The 24069-nt window shown below is 39.8% G+C and overlaps 2 protein-coding genes and 2 long non-coding RNA genes across 11 annotated transcripts; 2 read left to right on the top strand and 2 right to left on the bottom strand.

The window, feature by feature from the left end:
• Positions 1 to 1289: 1289 nt before the first annotated feature.
• LOC111230950 lies at positions 1290 to 16232 on the top strand. Its single transcript, XR_002665467.1, has 3 exons — positions 1290 to 1340; positions 1583 to 1752; positions 16147 to 16232. It is a non-coding gene; the product is annotated as an uncharacterized LOC111230950 (long non-coding RNA).
• Positions 6035 to 8711, bottom strand: LOC111230948 (nicotinamide riboside kinase 2-like). Of its 3 annotated transcripts, none has more exons than XM_022757852.1 (8): positions 8556 to 8711; positions 8363 to 8453; positions 7537 to 7585; positions 7122 to 7299; positions 6945 to 7016; positions 6742 to 6848; positions 6465 to 6550; positions 6035 to 6340 (listed from the first exon to the last, which is right to left on the bottom strand). In XM_022757852.1, the coding sequence occupies exons 1-7, from the start codon at positions 8579 to 8581 to the stop codon at positions 6465 to 6467; spliced, it is 609 nt and encodes a 202-aa protein (XP_022613573.1). In that variant the 5' UTR covers positions 8582 to 8711; the 3' UTR covers positions 6035 to 6340. The 3 variants fall into 3 exon arrangements, with proteins under 3 accessions (XP_022613573.1, XP_022613574.1, XP_022613575.1); XM_022757853.1 differs by having other exon boundaries at positions 6035 to 6337; XM_022757854.1 differs by lacking the exons at positions 7537 to 7585; positions 8556 to 8711 and having other exon boundaries at positions 8363 to 8451.
• Positions 12564 to 23165, bottom strand: LOC111230946 (caytaxin-like). 5 transcript variants are annotated; one of them, XM_022757846.1, is made up of 14 exons: positions 22760 to 23165; positions 22194 to 22427; positions 19731 to 19837; positions 18569 to 18627; positions 18250 to 18477; positions 17743 to 17901; positions 16732 to 16834; positions 16386 to 16517; positions 16197 to 16283; positions 15817 to 15915; positions 15127 to 15162; positions 14975 to 15022; positions 14561 to 14607; positions 12564 to 13285 (listed from the first exon to the last, which is right to left on the bottom strand). In XM_022757846.1, the coding sequence occupies exons 3-13, from the start codon at positions 19805 to 19807 to the stop codon at positions 14568 to 14570; spliced, it is 1068 nt and encodes a 355-aa protein (XP_022613567.1). In that variant the 5' UTR covers positions 19808 to 19837; positions 22194 to 22427; positions 22760 to 23165; the 3' UTR covers positions 12564 to 13285; positions 14561 to 14567. The 5 variants fall into 5 exon arrangements, with proteins under 5 accessions (XP_022613567.1, XP_022613568.1, XP_022613569.1 ...); XM_022757847.1 differs by having other exon boundaries at positions 22198 to 22427; XM_022757848.1 differs by lacking the exon at positions 22194 to 22427.
• On the top strand, positions 17848 to 19152 carry LOC111230949. 2 transcript variants are annotated; one of them, XR_002665466.1, is made up of 3 exons: positions 17848 to 17933; positions 18075 to 18130; positions 18263 to 18313. It is a non-coding gene; the product is annotated as an uncharacterized LOC111230949 (long non-coding RNA). The 2 variants fall into 2 exon arrangements; XR_002665465.1 differs by lacking the exons at positions 17848 to 17933; positions 18263 to 18313 and adding exons at positions 18338 to 18467; positions 18584 to 19152 and having other exon boundaries at positions 18110 to 18130.
• Positions 23166 to 24069: the final 904 nt, after the last annotated feature.

Raw genomic sequence — 24069 nt, 5'->3', positions numbered from 1 at the left:
TTATCAAGATCAATAAACACGTAAAATATGTGATCGTAGTTTTTAACCATCTGCAGCAACTCTTAAGATCTCTACATGGCTACATGCAGGACTGAACATCCACCACCAGGGGGCAGCCTGCGTCTACACTGTGTGCCACCTGCAGAGACCGTGGAGCCTTTTATCAGCTGCCATCACTCCTGAGAATAGAGGTCCGGTAAAAGAGTGAAAGTACTCATTATAGAAAAAATGATTGGGTTGTGTTATTCATCTTATTTTATTAGTTTGTTATTACTGAGGCATTCATTGCTACTTACACGTTAATGCCTCAGTAATAACAACCCAATAATACAAATACTGTTGTAGTCGGTTGAACTATGTTAACTATTTGATCCTGTTGGGCACTTTAATCAGAATAACCCACAGTCTGATAGAGACGTTTCCATATAAAAAGTCAGTCCTAGAGACATTTTTTCCTAAGACAAACTCTGTCAGTGTTGTACAATGACATATTCAGATTTGTCCTTGTTTTACATCACTTTCACGCTTCAGTGTGTTTGTAGTTTGAAACAAGAAAAAAGAAAACGGAAGCAGGTTGTTGCACCAGAACCTATGAAAACACTTGAGGGATATGCACTGAAAACAGTTTATCTCTAAAAACAAGAAAATAAAACTTTAAGGAGTCAATTACGCACAAACATGACTTGATAAGAAGAAGATTTTGAGCCCTGTAAAAGTAACAAGTAGCTGTAACTGGCAAAAACATGTAGTGGAGTAAAAAGTGCAGTGTTTGCCTCTGAAATGTAGAATACAAGTATAAATGGAAACACTAATAAGTAAAGGTGAGATTGTACAGCACTATCATACACACAGACAACTGAAAGTGCTTTACATACAGCATTAAAACAGAAAGAAAAGAAATAATTCATCATAAGGTACAGATGGTGATTATGTGCAGCCTGTGGCTCGGGTTTAAACATAAATATTAATTGAAGACTAAAGATTATTAATGTGACCCTGATCTTTCTTCAGGTCAGGGACCTGTTAGGCTGCTTAATATGGGTCACAAATCGGATAAGATACACACCCTGTCTGGCAGAGGACTCGAGCAGAGCTCTGTATTTGTTACCTCTCAGACGAAGTATCGCAGTGTGTGTTTCCTCTGCCAAATAGGGCATCATGATGGCGAGCCTGTGTGCTTTTCTATTCTTAGCTAAAGAACCCTACCCCTGGTCCAAAGTCCAGCTCCACCCTCCTCTCTGCTCCCTGCTCCAGACCAGATTTATAAGAGCCACAGATCCTCGGCACTGGTTTGGCACAAGACCTCCCGAGCAGGACATGTAACCCACAATATTTAGCCAGTAAGTATTAATGTTGAATTGAGTCTTTCTTGTGTGTCTGACGTGAAAGTAAACAAATCACAACAAGTGTTGCCACAAAAACTAATCTTTACTGTAAATTAATTGTGCTTGGAAATAAAATAAACCGTTTCTGGTTGTTTTCATGGTACACCTACAGCAGCAGCAGAAGCAGCAGCAGATCTTTCCCTGTGTGAAAGACTAATTCATTTACGCTTTGAATATATCTTATCCCGTGAATCTAGGTATCCAGGCTTTGCTTCTTGTGAGATTTAAAGAAGATGATGGTCTTAAAATGGTTTTACCACAAGAAAGCTTCCCCTACAAGGAATATACCTGTGCCTCACACTGCCAGTCTGAGGAGTAAAATGATAGATCCAGAAGGTTTACCACAGATCATGGGGAGACAATACAGGTGAGATGCTGAAAAAAATGTTTGAACAATGAAAATGAATGACCTCTGTTGTGGGTAAATCTCCAAATCATGTGGATATTTAGTTCCTCCTGAAAGCAAAAATTGTGAATTCTTAAATAAAAGTGAGTTGATTTCGCAGTGTAACCTGAATTAAAATAGAAATGTCTGATGAATGATGAATTGCAGGTCGTTTGACAGCTGCAGGGCTGCAGATCATCAGGTTTCGTGTGACACGTCTTTGCTTATCGTTGATTAACCTTTGCCAATGTCAGCCTGCACAGCTCTCCTCGCATTTCAGCTTTGAGCAACATGTCTCGGTATCTATCTACACGTTTTCACTGAGCTACACGAGACAAATTAGTGGTGAGAACACTAAATATGTGATCGACTGAAGCTTTCTTAAAAGGATTCATTCGTCCCTTGACTTAAACTTTAACATGAATACTGTCAAATCTAAGAATGAGAGATTGTCCTGGCCTGAAGCTCTGTGACAAGAGTGTGTTAAAAACACTTTTCAGGTACTTACTTGAGTACGTTAAACTATCCAGCAGTTAAGTAGTTAAAATCAGTTCCACCTTCCCAAGCTGCAACATTACAGTGATACCTACATTAATAATAATAATAATAATAATGTAATATTCTGAAATGGGCCATTCTGAGTCATTTTACTTTTGCCACTCTAAGTATATTACATATATCATAGGACATATAAATTATATACTGTACTTACTGTATCTGCTTAGCGGGCACCACAAAAATCAATTAACATCAGAGCCAGATTAATCTAGGGATTAATTCAGGCAAATTCATTTAGATTTAATTAAGGTTCATTTTCATTAATGCCGTGTCCTACAAAGTGATTTAATGTAGCTATCGTTGTTTAGCGTTGTTATAATTTCCTAATGCATGTTAAATATGATATTTAGCCTCTTCTTATATTAGTTAAACATTGTGTCTGCTCCTCGGTCAGTGCTGTGAACTTCTACTGGTAAACAGAATTAGCACCATAGTGCACATTTTGTGAATCGTTACGTCACATATTTTGGCACTGCCCTGTGTGGCTAAAGGAAAGTGATATTAAAGCTGGACTGGACATGCAGACTGTACTTATGCGACATATGCTGCTAGAATAGACAAACTTTATTGACCCTGTGTATTTTGGTGGACGCTGTCCCTGTTTCTTCATTACCACTGAAGCTCTAAATTTTTACCCATTTTAATTTTGTCTTTAGGATTAGACGTTAGAGAGGAAAAGATCATTGTTAAAACAGTAGTTTGTAATAAAGGATACATTTATTCGTCCTCGGATGAGGAGGGTGGAGGTGAAATTTAAAAGAAAAGATTAGCACCAGATGTAATTTATTCTTCTGTTATGGGTTTTTAGGTCATTACAAGCCAATCATGTGCCAGTTACCTAATCAGCCTCCTCCTGACCTTTTAACACTGAAGCAATGAGACACATAAGGCCAAAATGTTCAGTTTTACAGAGGGGCAACACAAGTCTTTCCATTTATCATACAGTACATAAATATATAATAAATGGTCTATAACATACTATAATGTGATCGCAAACTATAATGCCCCCTGTGGACACTCACGAGTGAAGGCTGCTGTGAAAAGATAATAAATGATTACAGTGAAACACTGGTGTAACAATATCAAATCAAAGGGGAACACTAATAAACACTTCAAATGTCCTAACAGCAACATCTACATTATAGTTTGTTATAAACGGTTTATTAAATGTTTATTTACTGCTTATAAATGTTCAACTGGGGGACTTCAAGTGTTGCACAAGAATGACTTTACTTATTCACATAGTTGTGTCTCAGTGAGGTGGCCATAAATATTCCTGTGGCATAACCACAACTGTTCACATGCCCCCCGTCTCCTGTGTCCCTGCCTCTCCACCCAAATATGGACACCCCAGCTTTAGTTTTGGGGGTTGCCATGGTGGCGGGTGACGTGGGAGAACATGCCACCCCAAAAGGTTCTCACCTTACGTGCCCGGCGGTGGCGTGTGGGGACTGGCCCCTGACTCAGACCAGACTGTGGAGCGTCGAGTGGGTGTGTGCACCCGTCAAATATACTCCCCTGACACCCCAGGCACTTAGCCTAAATATAAACTGGCAGACCCTCTACCCTGTGCTCCAGGCCAAATGTTGGCATGTCAAGACTCCCAGAAACGCATCACAAGACCCCAACTCCCTCCGAACACACCCTGTGTAGCTTTGCCAGGTCCCGGGACAGAGCTGGCCAGTCTCGTCTCAGAGTAATTTACAGTGTGAGCTTTTCTGTGATCAGAAGAAGCAGAGATTCAGATAATGTTATATGACACTTAAGAGTTATCAATAGGCGGCATACCCTTGATTCTTTGTGCTCAGAATATAAATCCTTTGATTTCTTAGTCATCAGTGCCGGTCCGACCTAGGTCATTTGTTTTATGGTGCAACAGTCATGCTGTGTTGTCAGCTGCAGGCAGGAAATGTAACCTTCAAGGTTACTGCATAAATCACTTTTCAGTTTTTGATCTGGAAATATCAATAAAAGTGAAAAATGATGGCTCTATGTTTCCCTCATTTATGTGTGGATAGTGTTGGTTGAGTGTAGAGCAGAGTGGGCGACTAAAGGACTTTTGATCTTTTGGAGAGGTGGTAACCCATCACTCCGTGTCTTGATTAAGCTCAGTGACTACATACATTTGCTCGGCTACTGTGGCACAATTTTTAGATACATTTCAGAGGGAAGTACCATACTTCTGCACCATGTCTGTTTTTATCTGACAGATATATTTACTTTTCAGAGTAAAAACGATCAGCTATGAAATGCAACATGTTTTTTTGAACATAAACATTTTTGATATCTGATTTTTTAGCATTTCCACCAGAGAGACATATCCCCTCGCAACCTCTCAGCTGGTTTTGTGTAAATATGTTTGACAAACAAGTGGGTAAAACTGTCCCTTAGTAACAAAAATATGTAAAGATTAGACAGAAGTCCAAAAAATGAAACAAATTTGTGCAGCAGAACGTTGTTTTTTCTTCTCTCCCATTAATCATCTAACAACCCTTCAGATTTATCTGATCTTTCGAGGCCCCCGACCCCCTGGTTGAAAACCACTTGACTAAACTACTTAATTGTTTATAAAGAAGTTAAAAAGAGCTTCACCTATATATATATATATATATATATGTATATAGGTGAAGCTCTTTTTATATATAATAGTATTTCAGTCACAGGGGACAAGTACATTTTAAGTTACTACTTTACAGCTACTTACTTTAGAGACTCAAACACTCTCACCACTGATTAAGCAATAGCAGGGGAAAAGGGTATATCTAATGTTAATGGGTGTGTTGTAAGCAGAGCAGGAAAAGTGAATTAAGTCTTCTTCGAAACAACTAAGGTTCAAGCCCTTGGTGTCAGCATGACTCCGACCTTGAGCATGCCACCAGTGTTGCCTGTGGCTGGGTGTTGGGGAAGTGAAAAGGGAATATAGTTTAAGGAAATCTATTATTTTCATTATGTACTTCAGCGGTGCACATTGTGTTTCTTTTAGCTGATTTATGACTAAACTCAGAGTTAGGCTGTGGTGCCTGCATTTAGCATGTGTACTTCTAAACAGTAGAAGACGCAAAACTGCGGAAAATTTTAGGTCAATAATTCCTTTACCATTACATATATATCAAAAACTAACAATAATCCTTATCAAAGTCATAGATGTAGTGTTAAAGAGAGAAAAATGTTGTGGTCTGTGGGCAGGGTGTGGCATGAAAAAAATCCAAGTCAGTGAAGTGCTTGATTATAAATAAAGCCCCCTTAATTAATTTGGTCTGTGATTAGCACACTTGACTTCCTCGGGACGTCTTGATACGCAATACCAAAAAATGCTGTTTATTGTCTTTTTCTTCATAGTTATAGATGCTCAGATGTCATTTCATATTTGTGTATCCTAATGTTTAAACTCATATTTGAGTGGCAGTCAAACTGACTCACTTCTAGTTGTGATTTTTTTTCCTTCCTGCAAAATGCAATAGTTCATCTATTGTCTTTCAGAAGAAATCTTTTCCTCTCATCACAGTTTGCTTTTACTGCAGCTATAAATCTAAACTTAGTGATAAGGATGCTCATTCAAGGGCCTCAGGGTGTTATCAGTCATCCCCAGTTGTAGATAAATGTCTGTGCTGTAAAACGTGAGGTTTGTGATTGTGAACAGGACCTCTCTGGGAAGAACATGAGTGAGTGTGAGTTAGGAAGAAAAACAGGAACCATAAGGTGGATTCAGCCATTTCTTTAAGTTGCGAAACAGAAATCCTCCCAATGGGCATTTCATTTTGACATACAGTATAACAAGATCAGAGTTTAGATCCGTCGCTGATGTTACACACTGGGTAGTCCAGAGGTGGCTTATCTTTTAGAAAAAGTTACACAGGATTATACAAAACACAACACTTCTGCCATTAGTTCTTAATAAGTTACATGATTAACTATTTACAAATCAGGCCAGAAGTACAGAGCTGGTGTTACACATTTACTCAAAAATTATATTTACAAGTCTATACACAAATCTGCTGTTGTCCCCGACCTGCTGCAGAGAGAGAGAGAGAGAGAGAGAAAGGAGAGAAGTTATACACACTGAATGAAAGAGTTACTGCTGTGACAGATTACTACTATGATCTGTCACAGCTAATTAATTTCAGTTTTCCACTTACCTATAAGTTGTTCAGGAGAGAGTTCTGAACACTTTCAAACACATTGTTGTAAATCGCTTCCTTTGATGTCATTCCATCAAGATACTCTGTCCAGAAAAAAGACCGATCAGAAATGAATGAGAGTCACTCATAGGCAGAAGTTAGCAGTTGAATCTATTAGTGTGAATTTTGTAAGGGATATTTTGATTTTATTTTGACATTAAGGATTTGGATATGGAGATGCATTAATGGAGACAGTGATATTTAGTTCTTGAGGTGAAGAATCAGCTTAACAAACCTATTCTGTCGCAGTTGTTCTCCATCTCTTTCCTGTGTTTCAAGTACATGGGCCAGACGTGGCCATCGAACAGGTCAGGGGGGTCAGGGACTGTGTATGTCCTTGTGCTGTGGAAACATAATCAATCATGTCATATTATAGCCTGTAATACAGTGCCTAACACTTTTGTGGTATAAGTCAAAGTCAGTCCAAGAGCTAGTTACCTTCTCCTCCTTTTGCACTCCTCATAAGGAATGGAAATGTAGAAACATTTGTCATAGATGTCAATGAGGGGCCTGCAGACAGGAGCTCAGATTAGTGAAAAGTTTTGGAGGTCAAGAGGCCTGTAGGTTAAATTTTAGAACTTGCGTTGAAAAATGAGAATGATACACGTAACCCACTTGTAGTTGTAGATGAGGAACCCCTCAATGATGAGAAAATGGATCCCTTTCTCCCCTGAGTCGGATTCCTCGGCTTCAGGTGACAGGCTGACACCGTGTGAGCGGGCAAACTTGACTGGGTTCTCCTGCCAGCCTTTCACAGTGTTGATCATAGCCTCCATGTCCAGGGCAGCGATCACTGATACAGAACAAGGAGAGAAGAGAGAAAAGCGGGTTTCACCACACATGCAACCAACACTCCTCACCAATGTGCTTTAACACACATTAGTCACGGTTAGTGAATGTCTGTAGCATTCACAGAATAGATGACAAATTATCACAAAGTTTAGGATTGATTTGTTACCAAACTAAAGAAATGTGCAGGAAAGAAAAAGTACGTTACTGCATGGTTTTCCTATGCGAAATCCATTCTTACCATCCCACTGTCTAAAGCCGTCCTCCCCGACTTCTATTTGATCGGGTTTCTGAAATAACAGTCACCAATAAAACATTGCTGCAACCTAGTAATCAGTCGGAGCTGATCACACCTGGACAGGACAAGTCAAGGACTCGTCTCCACCAAAAGTAGCACACGGTGACATTTTTTGGTGCGGTTGAATTGTTTTTTCCAATATTGCGCTTACGAAATTTCGGTTGCAATACCTTAGGACACACTAATGTATTTTAAAACTTTACAGGAGGGCAGTAATCTTCGCTGCTGCTTCGCTTTGAGAAAGTGGAAGGATTTTCCAAGAGATGTAACTATATCGATAACTGCATCCAAAAAAATAAAAAATAAAAAAAATAAATAAAAATAAAAAAATCTGCTTGCGATTCGGAAATCGCGGTTTAAATTTTTTTCCAATTATGTGGCCCTAGTTAACATCCTTGTTGCCTCGCTATAGAGGTATTTAAGCCAGAGGTTAATGGTCATGCAAAAAGTTGGTAACAAAATTTGCAACATGATTGGACTAAGTCTCACTTTAAGTGGGGACGCTTAGCCCTTTCATTGGCTGTCCAGGAGACAATCAGCCACATGTATTACTAGGCTACTGCGATGACAGGACATCTGCAGGTCAGACTGGCGGATTATTACTGAGCACAAAATGTCCAAGGCCAATTTTTACATAGCAAATGAAATATATCAAAAATAATACTTTCATTAGCTCAAGCTTAATACAACAAAACAGTAGTGGTGTAGCTTTAAAGTGAACATACAGTGACTTAAAGCTCAAAAGAATGGTTACTTAAATTTATCTTACCTTGAAGAAGTCATCCTGATGCACAACACAACAGTTAGGTAATGTCTTTAGTAGTCTATTTGTCAAAGTGGTCTTCCCACCGTTGGTCACTCTGAAATTAGGATGAATTTTATACCATACACGAGTTACACTCTAGGTTTTTTGCTAATCTTCAACAACAGACGAGTAGGTAAATCAACTAAATGAGACTTACCCTCCAATGCCAATGATGAATTTCATTTTCAGCTCTTTTGTGTATTGGTCACCTTTGGAATTCAGTAAATAAAAGAAGGGAACCCAGCCAACGCAAACAGTCTACCAAAGGCTTCCTCTAAAAACCTTTCCTTCTCCTCTGCCACAGATGTCCCCCCCTTTTACTACTTCATTGATAGACAATCTCCCTGCCAGGCATATAAAGGATTTAGCTGCAGCGTCACAGCTTCTCAAACCAATCAGCCTTTTCTCGAGCAGCCAGTAAGCTGTCGCTTTACAGCCTGCAGCACCAATGAGAGGAGGGCGACTCAGGAGCTTCACATTTGCATGAAAGTAGATCCCTAATTTTCCACCTGTTGTCAGGAGTCACTGAACACTAGCCAACCAAATGCACGACAAATCCCACTCCCAACAGAGTTCTTAGAAGATAATAGAGAAATGGTGATGTGGCTAAGCTGTGAAACACAAAATTAATTATCTTTGGAAAGAGCAAGAGCCAGACAGACTTTTGGTGCCTCGGACAGTGAGAGGCTGCAGACTGGTGAGGCTGATAGTTTAGAGCTTGTAAAATCTTTATGTATTCTTAATTTGAGATAAATTTGATTTCAAAAACTCCAAATATTAATAAAACGTTTTTTATGTGCAGATGCCATTCACCCTAAGAAAGCTTTTGTCCTAGAAAAGGCATTATATGGAGAGGAGGCTGGGGCTGTTAACTGTATATAAGTATATATGTCACATCCTGTTACTGAGACATCTGTATCACAGCACAAAGAAAAACATCATTATTTGGGTTTTTTGAGGGAAGTTTTCCATGCTTAGACAACTACGGGTGGGTGAAAACCAGAAGAACTATATTTAGTTGGCTGTTGTGTGTCTGTCTGCTGCGTCACGCATATTTCTGATGCAACCAGCTGGAGTACATGGACACCAGCCATGTGATCCGATGTCTCGAGTCATGGCTATAGGTCTGATAGCAGAAGTCTTTTTCTTTGAACTTAAACTGGTTATCAATATAGTTTGTCACATACCTCCTCATGTGTGCAGTCTAATCTTCTGTTCATGTTATTTTACAGTATTTGAATGAATTCTGCTACAGTCGCTCTTATCTCTGTAACTATAGGCGTGAAGGAGGTGAACTTTGAGTCCCTGCTATCGGAGCAAATGGTTTTATCTTTCACTACCAAGTCAATCTCAATGGAAACGTGATGCTGGTTGACACCATGTGATGACAATATATTTTTCCTCTCTTATATCCTAGTGGTTGGCAGCCTTGCTGTGTTGCAGTAGATTTATGTTAGTAAACAGTTAATGATATACACTGGTAAAGAATATGGGATTACAAAACTGTCCCACATATGCTCTGACATATCATAGGACACCAAACCATGTGGTCCACCATGTGAAGCATGTGGTGCGCATACTTTTTCCTTCTTAGACCCACAAGAAAGACAAACCTTTACTTGACCAGTATTTACATGAATAAATGTATATTTTTCAGCACATTTAGAGTTTGACAGTAATATTCCCTATCCAGTCTATTAAGGTTTATCTGCTAACCCACTGTGACAGAGACATATTATCTACATTTCCAGGCTCAAAAAATTGTTTAACATATTTGGGATATACACTTACAGAGACTTAGATGAGACTATCATTTTTAGTGATGATCTAGCTAACATGACAGACTGAAATCACGCCATAAACCAATACGATCCTTTCTGTGGAAGATCTAAAGTGCAGTCTATACTTATCCATGAAATCAAATGTTACAGGCTTAATTATGAAATTATGACAAATCAATCACAAGAATTTTCTCACATGATAGCCCTTACTTGGCAAGTGCTATGTAAATAAAATGTATCATTATTATCATCTTTTTTTTTTACTTCTAACCTAACTCACTTTTTTGTTTACGATTTACATTAATCATTGCTGCCTGAACACTTAATAACTAAATAACTAAATAGCCTCTCCTGAATATCAATAACACAAACAGTAGCCCACAATATTCCTAATGACAAATCTAGTTTGAACGTTACAGCTAAATGTACAATTCAATGCTGAATTTGCTAAGATTATTTACTGCCGCCAGGTTTTATCAGTTTGACACACTTTCGCCCCTTTACTAGTAACAGGAAGTGAAGTATTTAACGAGGTTAATCATCACACCCACTGTGAGTCACCGCTACAAAATTTAAACATTTCATGTCATATTATGGTCTGTTTTGCCTGAACGCAGCGTTGGGTTTGAAATGACGCTAACAAAGATGCTAGCAAAGTAAAAAGTGCCGTTAGCGTGTATTTAGCCGGTGTTTGACTAATGCAGTTAGGCTCCCATTCATCGTCTTGACCCCGGCTTCCTATGTTTTATTATCCAACTGTCAGCAATGCCCAACACACATTTAAAAACTTTGCTCCTAGTCAGAGGTGAATCACAAACCTTAAATCTTTAGCTACAGGAAAAACAGGCTAGGAAGCACGTCAACTTCAGCAAATGAACCAAACATGCTAACCTACTATTCAACAGTTTAAAACAAGTTGGCAAGAACTTGTTAATCTATAAACCTAATAAAAACTGCCACAGTTAGCAGCCAACAGTGACTTACATACAGTTAAAGGATAATGTGACTTACATTCTTCAAAGTTTCGGTTTTCCACTTCAGTTGTAAATCATCCAACATGGACCAACCAAGCATGTGATGTGATTTTGTGGTGCGTTCAAAGCCTTGCCAAACAAAACTGATAGCAGCCGATTCAAAATATTGTCGTCCATAAACTAGCCAACCATTTGACCGACAGCATGAACACTTTTGTGCCCAAGAATAAGAAATTGTTGAAATAATGTTTTCCATATTTTCCAGGACATTTTACCCCTTCTCTCATATTCCATGTGTTTTAAATAACTGGAAAACTGGTGAACTGTTTTCCGGGTTTTCCAGGACGTGTGGGAACCTTGAGTATATAGGCCAGGAGCTTAGTTTATCTTAGCTTAGCTTAGCATAAAGAATGGAAATAGTGGAAAAAGCTAGCCTTTCTCTGCAAAAGGCTCACTAACTATCACGATCTAAGTTGGTTATTTCTTCTGTACACAAAAAATAATGTAAAAAACGCAAATTAGAGTAATGCTACTACCTTATAATCACAAAATGTTCACGTTTGTGTACAGATGAAACAACGCATTACTCAGTCAGCTGTAAAGGTGACCAGGCTATATGCTTCCCTCGACTCCAGTCTTTATGTTAAGCTACGCTAGGTGCTTCCTCACTCAGTCGTAGCGAGCTTCTCATTGTGTATTTCTTACTATTTATTCAATAACATTTCATTAATATTCTCGTTGTAATCATGCCTGTTGTGTTAACCTGTTGTAAACCTGTTGTTTATGTTATAACCTCATGTTCAGCAGACAGACCCGTTTCCATTTCAGTGTTATTGCAGAACTGCTGGTATTATCATTGCACAAGATACATGAAGAGTAATCTGATTTCTTAATCAGTATTTGGTCAGACTGATTGATTTTGGATAAAGTACCTTAAAAGTACATTTTAAAAATGGCAAGGAATGCGCAGAAATAAGTCAAAATCTCCCTTGTGGCTAACAGACAGCCGTCACATAACAGGCTATTATGAGTTACATATTGTCCTCATACCTAGTGATCACAGTGACCTTGCATATAAAAATAAATGGTCACTTTAAAAGTATTAAGTCCAAATGACCCCTATGAAGAGCAGCACAGGACTGTCAGGTGACACAAAGAACATCAACTGACTTGGCTTGCACGCTCATAAATCAGAATTATGCCCGTTAATAACTCATCATGAACTGTCAAAAACATTCTGGACCAAACTGGAGCTAGAGGCAGTAAAACAGAAGCAAATAAGCTGTAATGTACATGGGCCAGGCCGTCCTCGCTAGTCATTTATATCAGAGGTCAAAGCTATCCTAGATGCAAGAGGCGACTAATCATGGCATGACAAAGCTTGCTTTAGTTCACTCATTTATTTCTTTTTTTTTTACAAACAGCAAATGGCACATTTTCATAAATAACACTTATAGCAATTAATTTGACTCTCTCTTTAAATATATTTCATTTCATTTGTAACAATGTATGCTTCCCGTTTTGTAAAAGTACCTTTTTAAAACATGATGGCAAATTACTTAAAAACTGACAAAAACATGTAACAGAAACAGGAAAGATATAAACAAGCATGCCACCTGATTATCAAACTCTGGAAAACTTGAAAACTGTAACACACGTTTGCATCAGTAACATCTACTGTAGGTCTAAGAACAATATCATTGCACATTATTTTTCAGTAAACGGCCTTAAACTAAACCATACCCATGCCATTCATATCAAAACCCAAATATCTGTGCAAATGCCTTTCTCAAAAATATATATAGTATTTACATGACGTTCCCAGCTCTGTCAGGAAGATGTAAAGTTCATCCAAGTCCATAAATTTTCATTTATATAGTTGGTCATGCTGTAGGCAAAGCTCTACTTGACATGCAGGGAGCAGAAACGTTTGATTTAACTATAACCTGTAATGCTTTGGTGTAAATGAACTTTTAGTTAGAAGCAGGCAGCTGAAAACAATGTTTTTTTTTAAATGATTGTCTTGCAGCTAATGGATCCAGTCAGGAGATTTAATTCTGTGCAACAAGCGAGTGGTGATGGCTCCCGTTGTAATGAATGAATGTTGCCCATTGGTTCTTCCATGTAAAACTCTGTAATGCAAATACAAAAAGTTTAACTCTCTTTCTTTCTCTGTCACCTTTATCCTTTATCAATGGATGTTTGTGCATCTCTACAAATGTAACATTTCTTATATAATCCTTTGGTTTGGGGGTGAGTCAGTCAGCATGCACTAAATCTAAACTAAATCCAACATGACACATATCAGGTTTGCCTATTTATTTTGCTCCTGCTTCCTCTGCTGGCATTTGGTTAGGAGATGTTGCCTGTGTCCATTCCTGGGATGTCAGCCAGTCCTCTGGCTGATAGCTCCTTTGATATATGGAGACTGATAGGAACGGTCAGCAGCACAGGACAGCGCAGAGGGGTGGGAGTTTCTAAAATAACCCACCCCGCACAACCTAACCCACCCAGACCTGCTGCAGCAGGTACTTTACCCCCGATTTCAGAACATGCTGTGCGGCGCGGATCAATTTGCCAGACCTCTGTGGTACAGTCCATTAAAAATAGAATCGATTGGTTTTGAGTAGACAGGCTTAAAGAGATGAGCAGCTGTGCTTTATGTAACATGGGGTATGGAGGGAATATGATGTTGGAGGATCAGTTAACATTTCTTGGACGTTCATGCAGTGTGAATTTAAAGAACTGAAACATGACAGACATGGCAAAAGAGAAAATGAGCTGGACTTGTTTGGATGATTTATTGTAATCATGCAGCAATACATTTTTCTAGTGCTCTCAGTTTAGAGACCAGGAGGAAGCACATGGTTGTTTCTTCTTCTTAATTACTTTTTATCTATGTGCAAGGACTAACATTTTGATGTAATTTGCATCATCAGATATAAACATAATTAATTGTAACTGAAGAATAAGCTGTGCACTCCAATTTACTAACCATGGAAAGAGATGCACTTTGAGTTGGACTGAAACTCTAAAGCTACAGATTTGATTTGATTTTTCACTGTATATTCTCTACGTCTCTACATATGAATATTTGAGTTTTGAAATCTGAGTCATCCCCTTTTTCTTTCTGGCTGACTCTGTGTTTTACTGTAAATTGGATCTTGGTGCCCCTTAAGTGAGAACCGAGCCTTTGGACCTTTGGACATTGACCCAACACTCCAGACAGGCCATCCTCCAGCATTTCGGTGATTTACTGTAACGCGTCCCTTTTGCGCACATAAACTTGTGTGTGCGCACAAGAGAACATTTCTCTGTATGCCAGAGATTAGTTACAGTGGGCTGACATTACAAACCAGCCTGGATGAAGCTGATGAAGAGGCACTTAAGTGAATGAGAACCCTTACCTTAATGTCAGATGTCACAGCCAACCTCTGCGATCATTGACTTTGGCCTGGAAGTGAAAGATTAGATTTAAGTCTTAAGTAAATATTTTTCTTGGTCATCTAGCCTATATTAGGTTGTGTTTTCTGTTTCCAAAGTTTATCTATGTGGCTGTAGAAAGTACTCACACTCAATTTAAAGACAAGTTATGTAACTGATTTGATATTTAGCTAGTTACATCACATTATTGATGCTAATCTTAACTGATGAAGTTGCACTGTGCATAAGTGAAAGTTAAATGTTTTCAGACCTCTAGCAGCCATCACCAGTTTTAAATAAAAGAAAGATGTCTGAACATTTTCCATTTCAGGTGTTGAAGAACAATGTTTTATGTAATCAAATGCCATTGGACTGTATGTACTGCAAAATGAGGTCACCTTTCTTTAGGCACAGTTGAGCTGTTCTGCTGCTGGTCTTGCTCAAGTCTGTAAGTAAGACAGGCAAATATTAATACTACTACTTGCCTGCAGGAAAAAGAGAATGAATTAAAACTTTTTTGTAACATAAAATCTGAAAATCTATCGCTCACCTTTCCCTTTGTGCTCTGAGCTTCTCGTCATCATACCTTTAAAAGCGGAGAATAGAAATCTGACTGATGTGTCATTACATCAACACACTTATCACCAGTGGTAGAAAGAGGAAATGCAAATCATGTGCAGAAGATGAGCCAAAGATAATTTCTGCTGTTATAATGTGGCCTTGTTTACTGTGTTAATGTATTCACTGCAGCGCGTCCCAAAGCCTCTGGTTATGAGTCTCACTCAGCTATAGCTATTGATTTCCAAGGTACAGCCACCTACAGTTTGCTTCAAAATCAATATGAAATCTGACATGAGCTTTTACTGTCTAGAAATCCTGCTCCGCTGTATGCTATGTAGGATATGACTGTCATGGTTTCTTTTGGTGTCAGGCTTCAGACGCCTGCTGTTTGCCACAAAAGCCAAATGAATGCTGAGTTACACTTTTTTGTCACTGCCACCATGTTGAATCATCTACTGTTTCAGCTGAACCATTACATTGAAATAAACAATGATAACTATATATTTAAATAAATGCAAACAATTACAAAGGGAAAATAAACACCAATGAATTATCCATAAACACTGTTCACTGTACTGAGGGTCCTTTCAAGGTGTTATTGCAAAACATAACAATACAGTATGTGTGACAGACACGAGTCATGTCTCAACACTGACCCCTGGTGGCTCAGAGTACTTACTGCAGCACACACTCAGGGATCTGCACATGCTCCATGGGGATGATCTGGCCAAGTTCCCCCAGGGTGTGAACGTAACGGATTTTATCCATGAACTTTACACTGCAAAAAACATGAACATCATGCGATTACTGCCGCATATGATCCTTTCTGACAACTACAGACGCTGAAATCTGTGTCTGTGTCATCAGGGCCAGGCCGTGTAGCACAGCTCTTGCTCTGCGATCGCGTACAGGCTACACTTTTGTGTTTTGTTATCACTTGAATGTACGACAAACCATATCACTATGACATGACTGGCAGTTTATCTTCTGTCTTCTATTTCCTTGTTAGATTTGCTAAGAGACGTGCTTTTGAGACTGATGGATTGCAAACATCCTCACCTGATGAAAGGCCTTGAAATGGCTATAACGGTCCGGATGAACCACGTTGGGTGAGCGATGATGAGACACTTCAGGTTCTTCCTCAGTCTGCACGAGGCATTCAGACAGTCAGTTAACAACATCATCAATTTCACATTCTTGACGATATTCTCATTTCCCTTAGAGTTGTTCTGATTGTGTCTATCTTACTTCCTGTCAATCATCTGGTAGCATCTTTTCAGCCAGCTGATGCCGGGCATCTTCCTGCGAGGAGTTGCACCGTTCAGGTAAACAATCATGTAATCCTCTGCCACCAGAAGTTCTAGGCTGCTCACAACGTACCTGACAACAGAACAAACAAACTCAGATCAGACTCACACTGTAAAGCAACACAAAGGACGATGCTTTTACATGCACCTTCAATAGAGACATTATTTCCTTTGATGAATTACAAAGTGGAAAAAGAAAGAAGTCAAAAGAACAATTGAAATGAACAGGCTCGTAGTAAAGCATGCTGCTGTGAAAAAGTCTCTTAAGAGACAAGAATGGGTATTACAGGAAGAGGTTCTCCATGATGTACGTGTAGTCCTCACAGCTGCTGTCAGGAAGATAGCAGGCTGCAAACACGATGATGGCGTTCAAACCCTCGCCATAATAACCTGAGAGAGGACAGAGACAAACACTCGTATGATGTTGGCATTTCACTAAAAATCAGTGTTGATATCGTCCAAGCATATTATCAACTCAAACTACGGAGATCTACAACTATCTGTGAAAAATATTTTCCAATGCATGCAGTATTTATGAATTCATTGCTCAGTTATGACTAATTAGTTTAGAGGCAGCTTTACTGCTGTTTTCTGTTGTATTACGTCAATAAGTATTGTCTTTTAGTATCTTAAATAGCTGTGTGTGTTGTGAGTGTTCTGAGTGGGTGGTTGGGGTTTAATGCCATCAGGCTAAAATGTATTTTTAATGAGCATGAAATGTGCCATATAAATCAAGTTAACTTTGTCTTTTTTTGCCTTTATGAGTCTTAATGTCCCTTAATGGTGTTAATGCTCTTTCAGAGGCTTCTCTATGCTGAGGGGGTTATGAAAGTGCTGGTGAAAACACTTATGGGAAATATCTATGCACACACATTTCAGCTATGATTTCTTCAGTGTGCATCACTTGGATTCATTCAGATTTAATCTTTTTTCACCTGCAACCAAAATGAGTTTCAATCAGTTCAGGTGTATTAAATGGCTGCTCTGAGATACTGTAGGCGTCTTTACTATTAAATCTCATACATCCTCTGCCCAATATTAGATCTGAAAAGTACAGTGAAGCAGTAAAGAGTACACACACATTTACAAACTATATATAAATGATGTACTCTAACCTTGTGTCTCGATACAACTCCTATCCACACACACACTCTTTTTGTTGGACAGTTGTCTTTGGTTGGTGCAATGTTATTCTCCTCTACTAAAACTCTTAACACTGAATAATCAATAACTCTGATCTAAAACTGTCCCATTAATGCTGGTCTCTACAGACGCTGTGCTGGACGCTGCTGACTGACCTCCATGTGTGACCACCCTCAGGTACGGCCTGATGACCTGCATGTCAATCCGTTGCTCCTGGTCACCGATGATCACTGTTCGCCACAGACGACCTGATGCGTCTCGCTCTTCCTCACTTTCACCTGGAAGACGTTTGGCGGTGGCCACCGGAGTGTCATCTGGATTCAAGACGACACAAAAAAAGTTGCTGGTCAGATTTTCTGTTTCAGTTTTTAATGTACCTCTGCACTTGCCTTCAGATGTAATTGGCATTTAAACCAATTAAACATTGTGGATAAATATTAAATGTTGTGAAAAACTTAGATAAAAAGTTAAATCTTCTCTTCAGCAGTTTGTGACTGAACAGAAAAAAGACAACATCACATGACATGTGAATCAGGATTCAAAGTAAGGACATTGCAGGTATTTTACGATTGAACTAATTCCAACACACATCCTGTGACTTCCTCTGCACTGACTATGTGAACCTTCTCAAATTTTTCAATATGATTTGACCTCTGTCTGACCTTCCCACTCCAGCTCGTTGCCATTGTTAATGAACTCCAGTGAGTCGGTCTCATCTGGGGTCTCAATGTCGTCTACGTTGATGTCCAGGTCATCGGGCGTTTCCAGAAAGTCATCAGAGAGAACCGACCCCTCGCTCTGATCCAGGGACAAGTTCATGTCGGGGGCCACCAAGGTGCGACGTTTACGCTGGGCTACTGACTCTCCCACATTCAGAGAGGTAGGGGGATCTAAAACAGTGGAGCAAGAAAGTTTACATACAGTATATCATAAAAAAAACCTATAAACTATAATTTAACGCTGTGTATTTATTTCACTTACTGTTCCTGTTGTCAGTGAGGCCACATGAAGAATCAACATCTCCATCTTCTGGTAGTGGCCTGCAGAGGAAAACATAAATACACAACATGTACAAGTACAATGATGACATAGAAATGAAATTACATATATAGTTCCATTTTTTGGTCTATTGGTTTCTTCTTAAGTTAATGGTTGTTTTGGTATCTTTAAAAGTCTAATCATAAGCATTAACATGATAAATGACGCTAAAATAAAGTATCAGCAGTCATTCCTGGCATTTTGCTCGTTGTCCTTTGTTTTTGGAGAAGCTCTGTTGTGATTTAACTACAGAGTGTCCTTGGAAACAGTTGCAGTAATTACCACTCCCCTCTGACATTACAGTATAATAAAGCAGCTGAACTCTCAGCGCTGAGCGACGAGGGGACTAGATTTTAGTAGATAGCACTCTTAAGAACACACCCACACACAGACAAAGACAAAGACATTAACACAAGAATGCATACACAGACATTGACACACCCTAAAACCCCACAAGTATGGGCTTGCTGATGGAGCTGTTGGGATAATTGCTGTTATTATGTTGTCAGTAGCTTTGTAGAGGTAAGTTAAAGACGGCACCAACAGACATTGGGGGGGGGGGGGGGGCATGGTTTGCATTCTTAAGTGTTTCTCTATAGGACTCATGTGTAAACAGTCTGCAACTATATTCATTATTATACATAAACAAATAGAAATACACAGTTAAGATTAAGTTAAAATAGAAGCAATTACGATGTGACATATTGTAGGTAAATATGTTGTGAATAAACTTGATGTCTGTGAAAAATCTGCTTCATCTGCTCATTTTTCACAAACATGTCTCCTCTGCTGTGGAAATGATTCTTGACGGTGAACGAGTGCAGGCGGCTGACTATTTTTTCACTGCTGGACACTGTGACGTGTTTGACCTCTCTTCCCTTCTCTGTGCCGTCTGCTGTTTTGTTCACGTAACACATAACGACTACATCAAGGAAAGAACACACCTGCTGCCCTTCAGCATTAAACACGTGTGACTGATTTTCCATCATTGCTGTGGCTTGTTTGTCAAAGCTTGTTGCGCAAATTGGACAAACTGCAGTGCTCACACAAACACAGACTCTCTCTCTCTCTCACTCGTTCTCACACAAGCACACTCAGGAAATACCTGGGGAAGTCTTCATCCTGCCACTCGTCCTTTACCTCCATGCTGTCCATGCGTAAAGTGGCCTCTGCTGTACCCATCCTCTGCCAGGGAGGACAGGCTTCAGCTCACTGAAATAATGAAATAATGTTACAGTTCAGTAGACAACCAGTCGTTGAAACACTGTTAAAACATACAGTGCATAACATTGTCTTAAAGGGACACTCCACCCATTTTACACACTTTGTGCAACCCTGATGATTTCATCAGGATTTTCTGAATTTAACCAGCGTTACAAACTAAAGGTGTGGAGTTTGAAACATGTGGGTGTGTACCAGGCGGGGAGGGTCTAATGAAAGAAACTATTCAGTTGTTTTATGGGAAATGTAGGATTTTGCATTTTTGGAGGTGGCCCACAACAGCAACAAAAATCAGGATATCTCAGTCGCTCATGCTTCATTTTTGATCATTGCTGGATAACCCCTGAAATAGGCCAAGTAAAAGCTGACTTGTGGGTTTACAGGAACTGTAATTAGGTGGTCTATAAAGCAGCAGCACAGTATACTGTAGGTATTATGAAGAATCTAACAGTCAAATCTTCAACTTTCATCTTTTTTGACTAGCATGACACCTGACAAATGTGAGATCCAATGGCTGGGGTGTACTGGGCAAAAAAGTACAAAATCTACAATTTCTAAATCCCAAGTCCAATTTTGCAATGGGTAATTACTGTACAGTGAAGTCATAGAAATAACAATTTGGCAAAACTAAGTCCCACTGGGTTTCCTTCTACATCCCTGAGGCAGGAGACAAAAATAAAACACCACATACAGCCTTTCTAGGGGATACAAGTAAATTACACATGCAGTCATAAAGCAGATAGTGATCTGAACTGAAACTATTTTACATAACCAAATCAGAAATGACAGAAGTCTCGAACTAAGGTTTCATGTCCTTTTCTCATTATGTCACGTAAAGCTTCACAGTGTCTCATGTTCTGGTCGGTCGTTGCAGGCTGTCACACAAGGATCAGTAATGCACGAGTGGACATCATGTGCGAGCCTTGTGTCAGAAATGTGCATATGGGGGAGGAGTGTCCTTCCTGCATCACTGTCCCAGTCAGAGTTCATGCAGCAGCAGACATTACCACAGTCCATTTGTCCACTGGGATGGCACTGATGTGCTATAGCGAGACACATCAGAGGCCATGTGGAAAAACACAACAAATGTGGACTATAAGGCACATGGGCCCCAGGCTTCATGCTGCTAGGATTGCTGTGTTGTGATTGGATTCTAAATGATGGAGGGGAGTGGTGAGGTGTTTACAGCATATTGTGTCCATGAGAAAGTTGCAGTGTTTCATGTGGTCTTGATGGGGAAGTCCTTAAATGCCACTTTCATAAACACCCGTCAGGCTAAATCACACTTCGAGTCGCCTTCCTTTGTTCTCACACTCATATAATCTTTTAAAAAGCACCTTGAGACCGATTGATTGTTTTCCCTCCTAACTCAAGGATCAAAGAGGGGTGTGACTGACTGAGAGTAAAGCAGAAAGTTCACACAGAAACAGCAGATCAGTGCGTGCGGTTTGTTGTCTGTGCAGATGTCTCTTGCCGAGGCTCAGCTGCTCATACACCGCGCTGCTGATTGATGTACACAAAGTAATGTTGCAGCAGCACGTGTTTGGTAGGGATTTGTGTCCAGATGGCAGAGCAGCCTTCATTTCCAAAACACTATCTTGTGAGCTATTCACTACGTTCTATCCATCAAATATAATACCAAAAATTCTGTCTCACAGATTGAAAGTAAGCTGCTGGAAATGCTCAACGTAACAAATACTTACTTAAGTGCTCCTCCTTTGACATACAGTAAGTAAAATTTGAGTAGAGCAGTAGAACTTCCATTTGAATACAATATTTCCTTCTCTCACTTACGTAATAATTTACATGGTTTGCAGCTTGGAGATAATCATCAATAGAGCCATTGATGATAAAAGGCAAGAGACATTATGATGAGTATGAGTACAGCCTTCCTCAACGTGTCTGACGCACATCTACAGGCACAAGGGCAGTGACGTAAACAGCCTTTAAAGCCCCTGACATGGCAATTCATGACTAAGTAAGCAACAATCAAAGTTAAAAAATATATCTAGGTATTGATTTAAGTAAGTTTGACATTCAAAAACTGTTCTAACTTTGACAGAAAAGAATAGGATCAAATTATTGATATTAAGAAGCTGGTTGAGAAAATACATTTTAAGGGCCTTCAAGTTTTTGTAAAAGGAGACAAGCTGTTTTGTCATGACTGCCATCCTTTCCTTTACTGACACATGGAACCACGTATAGAAGCAGAATGAAGCGCAGCATTAAAAATGATGTCAGAATATGCCCTACTTGACTCACATCAGTCCAGGCTCCCCAGAAGAAAAAGACTTGATCCAGCTATTATCAGAAAAACCATGGCTCAGGTAAAAGTCAGGGTACTCACATACTGTAATTAGGAAGATTTCCTCTTCGCCGTTTTGAAAGCTTCCCTGTTTTGCTTTCAGACGCTCCCTTTTCTGTTCCTGTTCCTCCTTTTCAGAGCTGCCTGATCAGAGCGAGGATCATCACTGTTTACATCTGCAGGTGGGACGGTTGTGTGCTCAGGACCTGGGCTTCTGGACAACTCTGGCTGTTTCCTGATGCTGCTAATGGAGGCTGAGAGAGAAACCGTGTCCCCCTGAGGAGAGGAGAGCGGTTAGGAGAGGCAGGGTCGTCACACAGCAAACACCATCCTGCTCTCATCTTTTCAGTCTCCTCTGCCAGTCAGATCCCGTGCCGCTTTTTGGAGAAGAGATAATCCTTGCCCAGCACTTTCAGCTCGTCTCGTGATGATCACTCTCCATCTCTCTGCCTCCCATTCACTTCTGCTTGCCTCTGCTGAATCCCCCCCTCTACCCTCCTCCTCCCTCCACCAACACTAATGCCCCCATCCCAGCCTCTAATCCTTCTGTGATGATGTCACCCGTGTGGGAGCTGTGTTTTGATGGTTATGTAATCACACCTGCCTACCTTCTCTTTGATTCCCTGGAGGCTGCTCGGAGTCACAAACAGCTGTTTTCTTTCTCCTCACGTTCAGTCCATTTTGCATCCATGATTCAATGTGTTGTTATCCTCTGACGAGCTGGAAAAGATGGACGTTTCTACTTCACCGCTGTTCCCTGGCAACAGCATCTTCCCCCCTCTCTCTCTCACACGTACACACACACAGTCCTCCCCTCTCTCTCTTGCTTTTTCTCACCATCTCTTTTAAGCTCTCTCACCCTTGATGAAACCCCTCCCTCACATGGATTCCCCTCCTTTTCTCTTGCTTGCTAGCTGTGATGCTCACGCCCCCTCCTCCCTCCCTTCTTTTTCTCTTCCTCTCTCCTCACAGCTGCACTGAGCTCTGGGCGATGTCAGTAAACACAGAGTAGCATTGCACTCAACGCCCAGTGGGAGCAGCCAGTTTTCTTATTCTTCTCCCGCCTTTGGCTGCTTGGCAGAAAAATGCATTTCGGGTGTGTTTCTAGTTTTCTATTAATAACGCTACTTTGCACAACGCTGAAATGCTGCAATATGTCCAGACTTGTGACTAAACACATTTGTTTTCCCATGGATCAGTGCAGTTGACAGATGCTGAATTTCGAATAGATAGCTTTAGGTTTTTAAGAACACACCAACATTGTTTTAATGATCAATTGTAATAAATAAGTTAATGATTTGTCTTTATTTATCTTATTTCCAAGCAAGGCTTGCCTAGCTTTTAATTATCGCTTCTCTTGGTTTGACTACTTGGCTATCTGAAGATCTCTGATTCCCTTTAAGAGTCAATAAGGTGAAATGATCTTTTAATGTTGTTTCATTTTCTTTAATGAACCATAATCTCCTCTAGCTCTTTGCGGAGGAAACACATTCCACAATAATGTTTCAGTTCCGGGCACACGCTGAGCTGTGTTTACTTCCATAAAATGCAGTACCATTAAGTAACAGTTCTATATGTATGTATATGATTAACTCATATGTAACTGGGTCACTGACACTCCTGCCACCAGATGGTGTTAGAGTGCACATCTGCAACACTACGAGGAAGGAAACAGTTTGCTAAAATACACAGATTGGTTTGACCTCTTCATAACCTCATGTAAATCCAGTGTTGGATTTTTAAGCTGAGTATATCAAGTGGCCTTACTTATGAGCTGTTTCCATAAAGTCCTGTAGACAAATTAAAACTGCACGGAAAATATGGTTTGAGATTAAGTATAATACTAATACTAATTTGAGTACTACATCCTATACATAGATCAACACCATTTCATGCTTCAGTCCTAAATGAACCACCG

This window comes from Seriola dumerili, unplaced genomic scaffold (genome assembly GCF_002260705.1).
Source record: "Seriola dumerili isolate Sdu_G_001 unplaced genomic scaffold, Sdu_1.0 BDQW01000291.1, whole genome shotgun sequence".
Taxonomy (NCBI): domain Eukaryota; kingdom Metazoa; phylum Chordata; class Actinopteri; order Carangiformes; family Carangidae; genus Seriola; species Seriola dumerili.
Note: the sequence above shows the minus strand (reverse complement) of the source record. Positions and strands in the feature narration are given on the sequence as shown.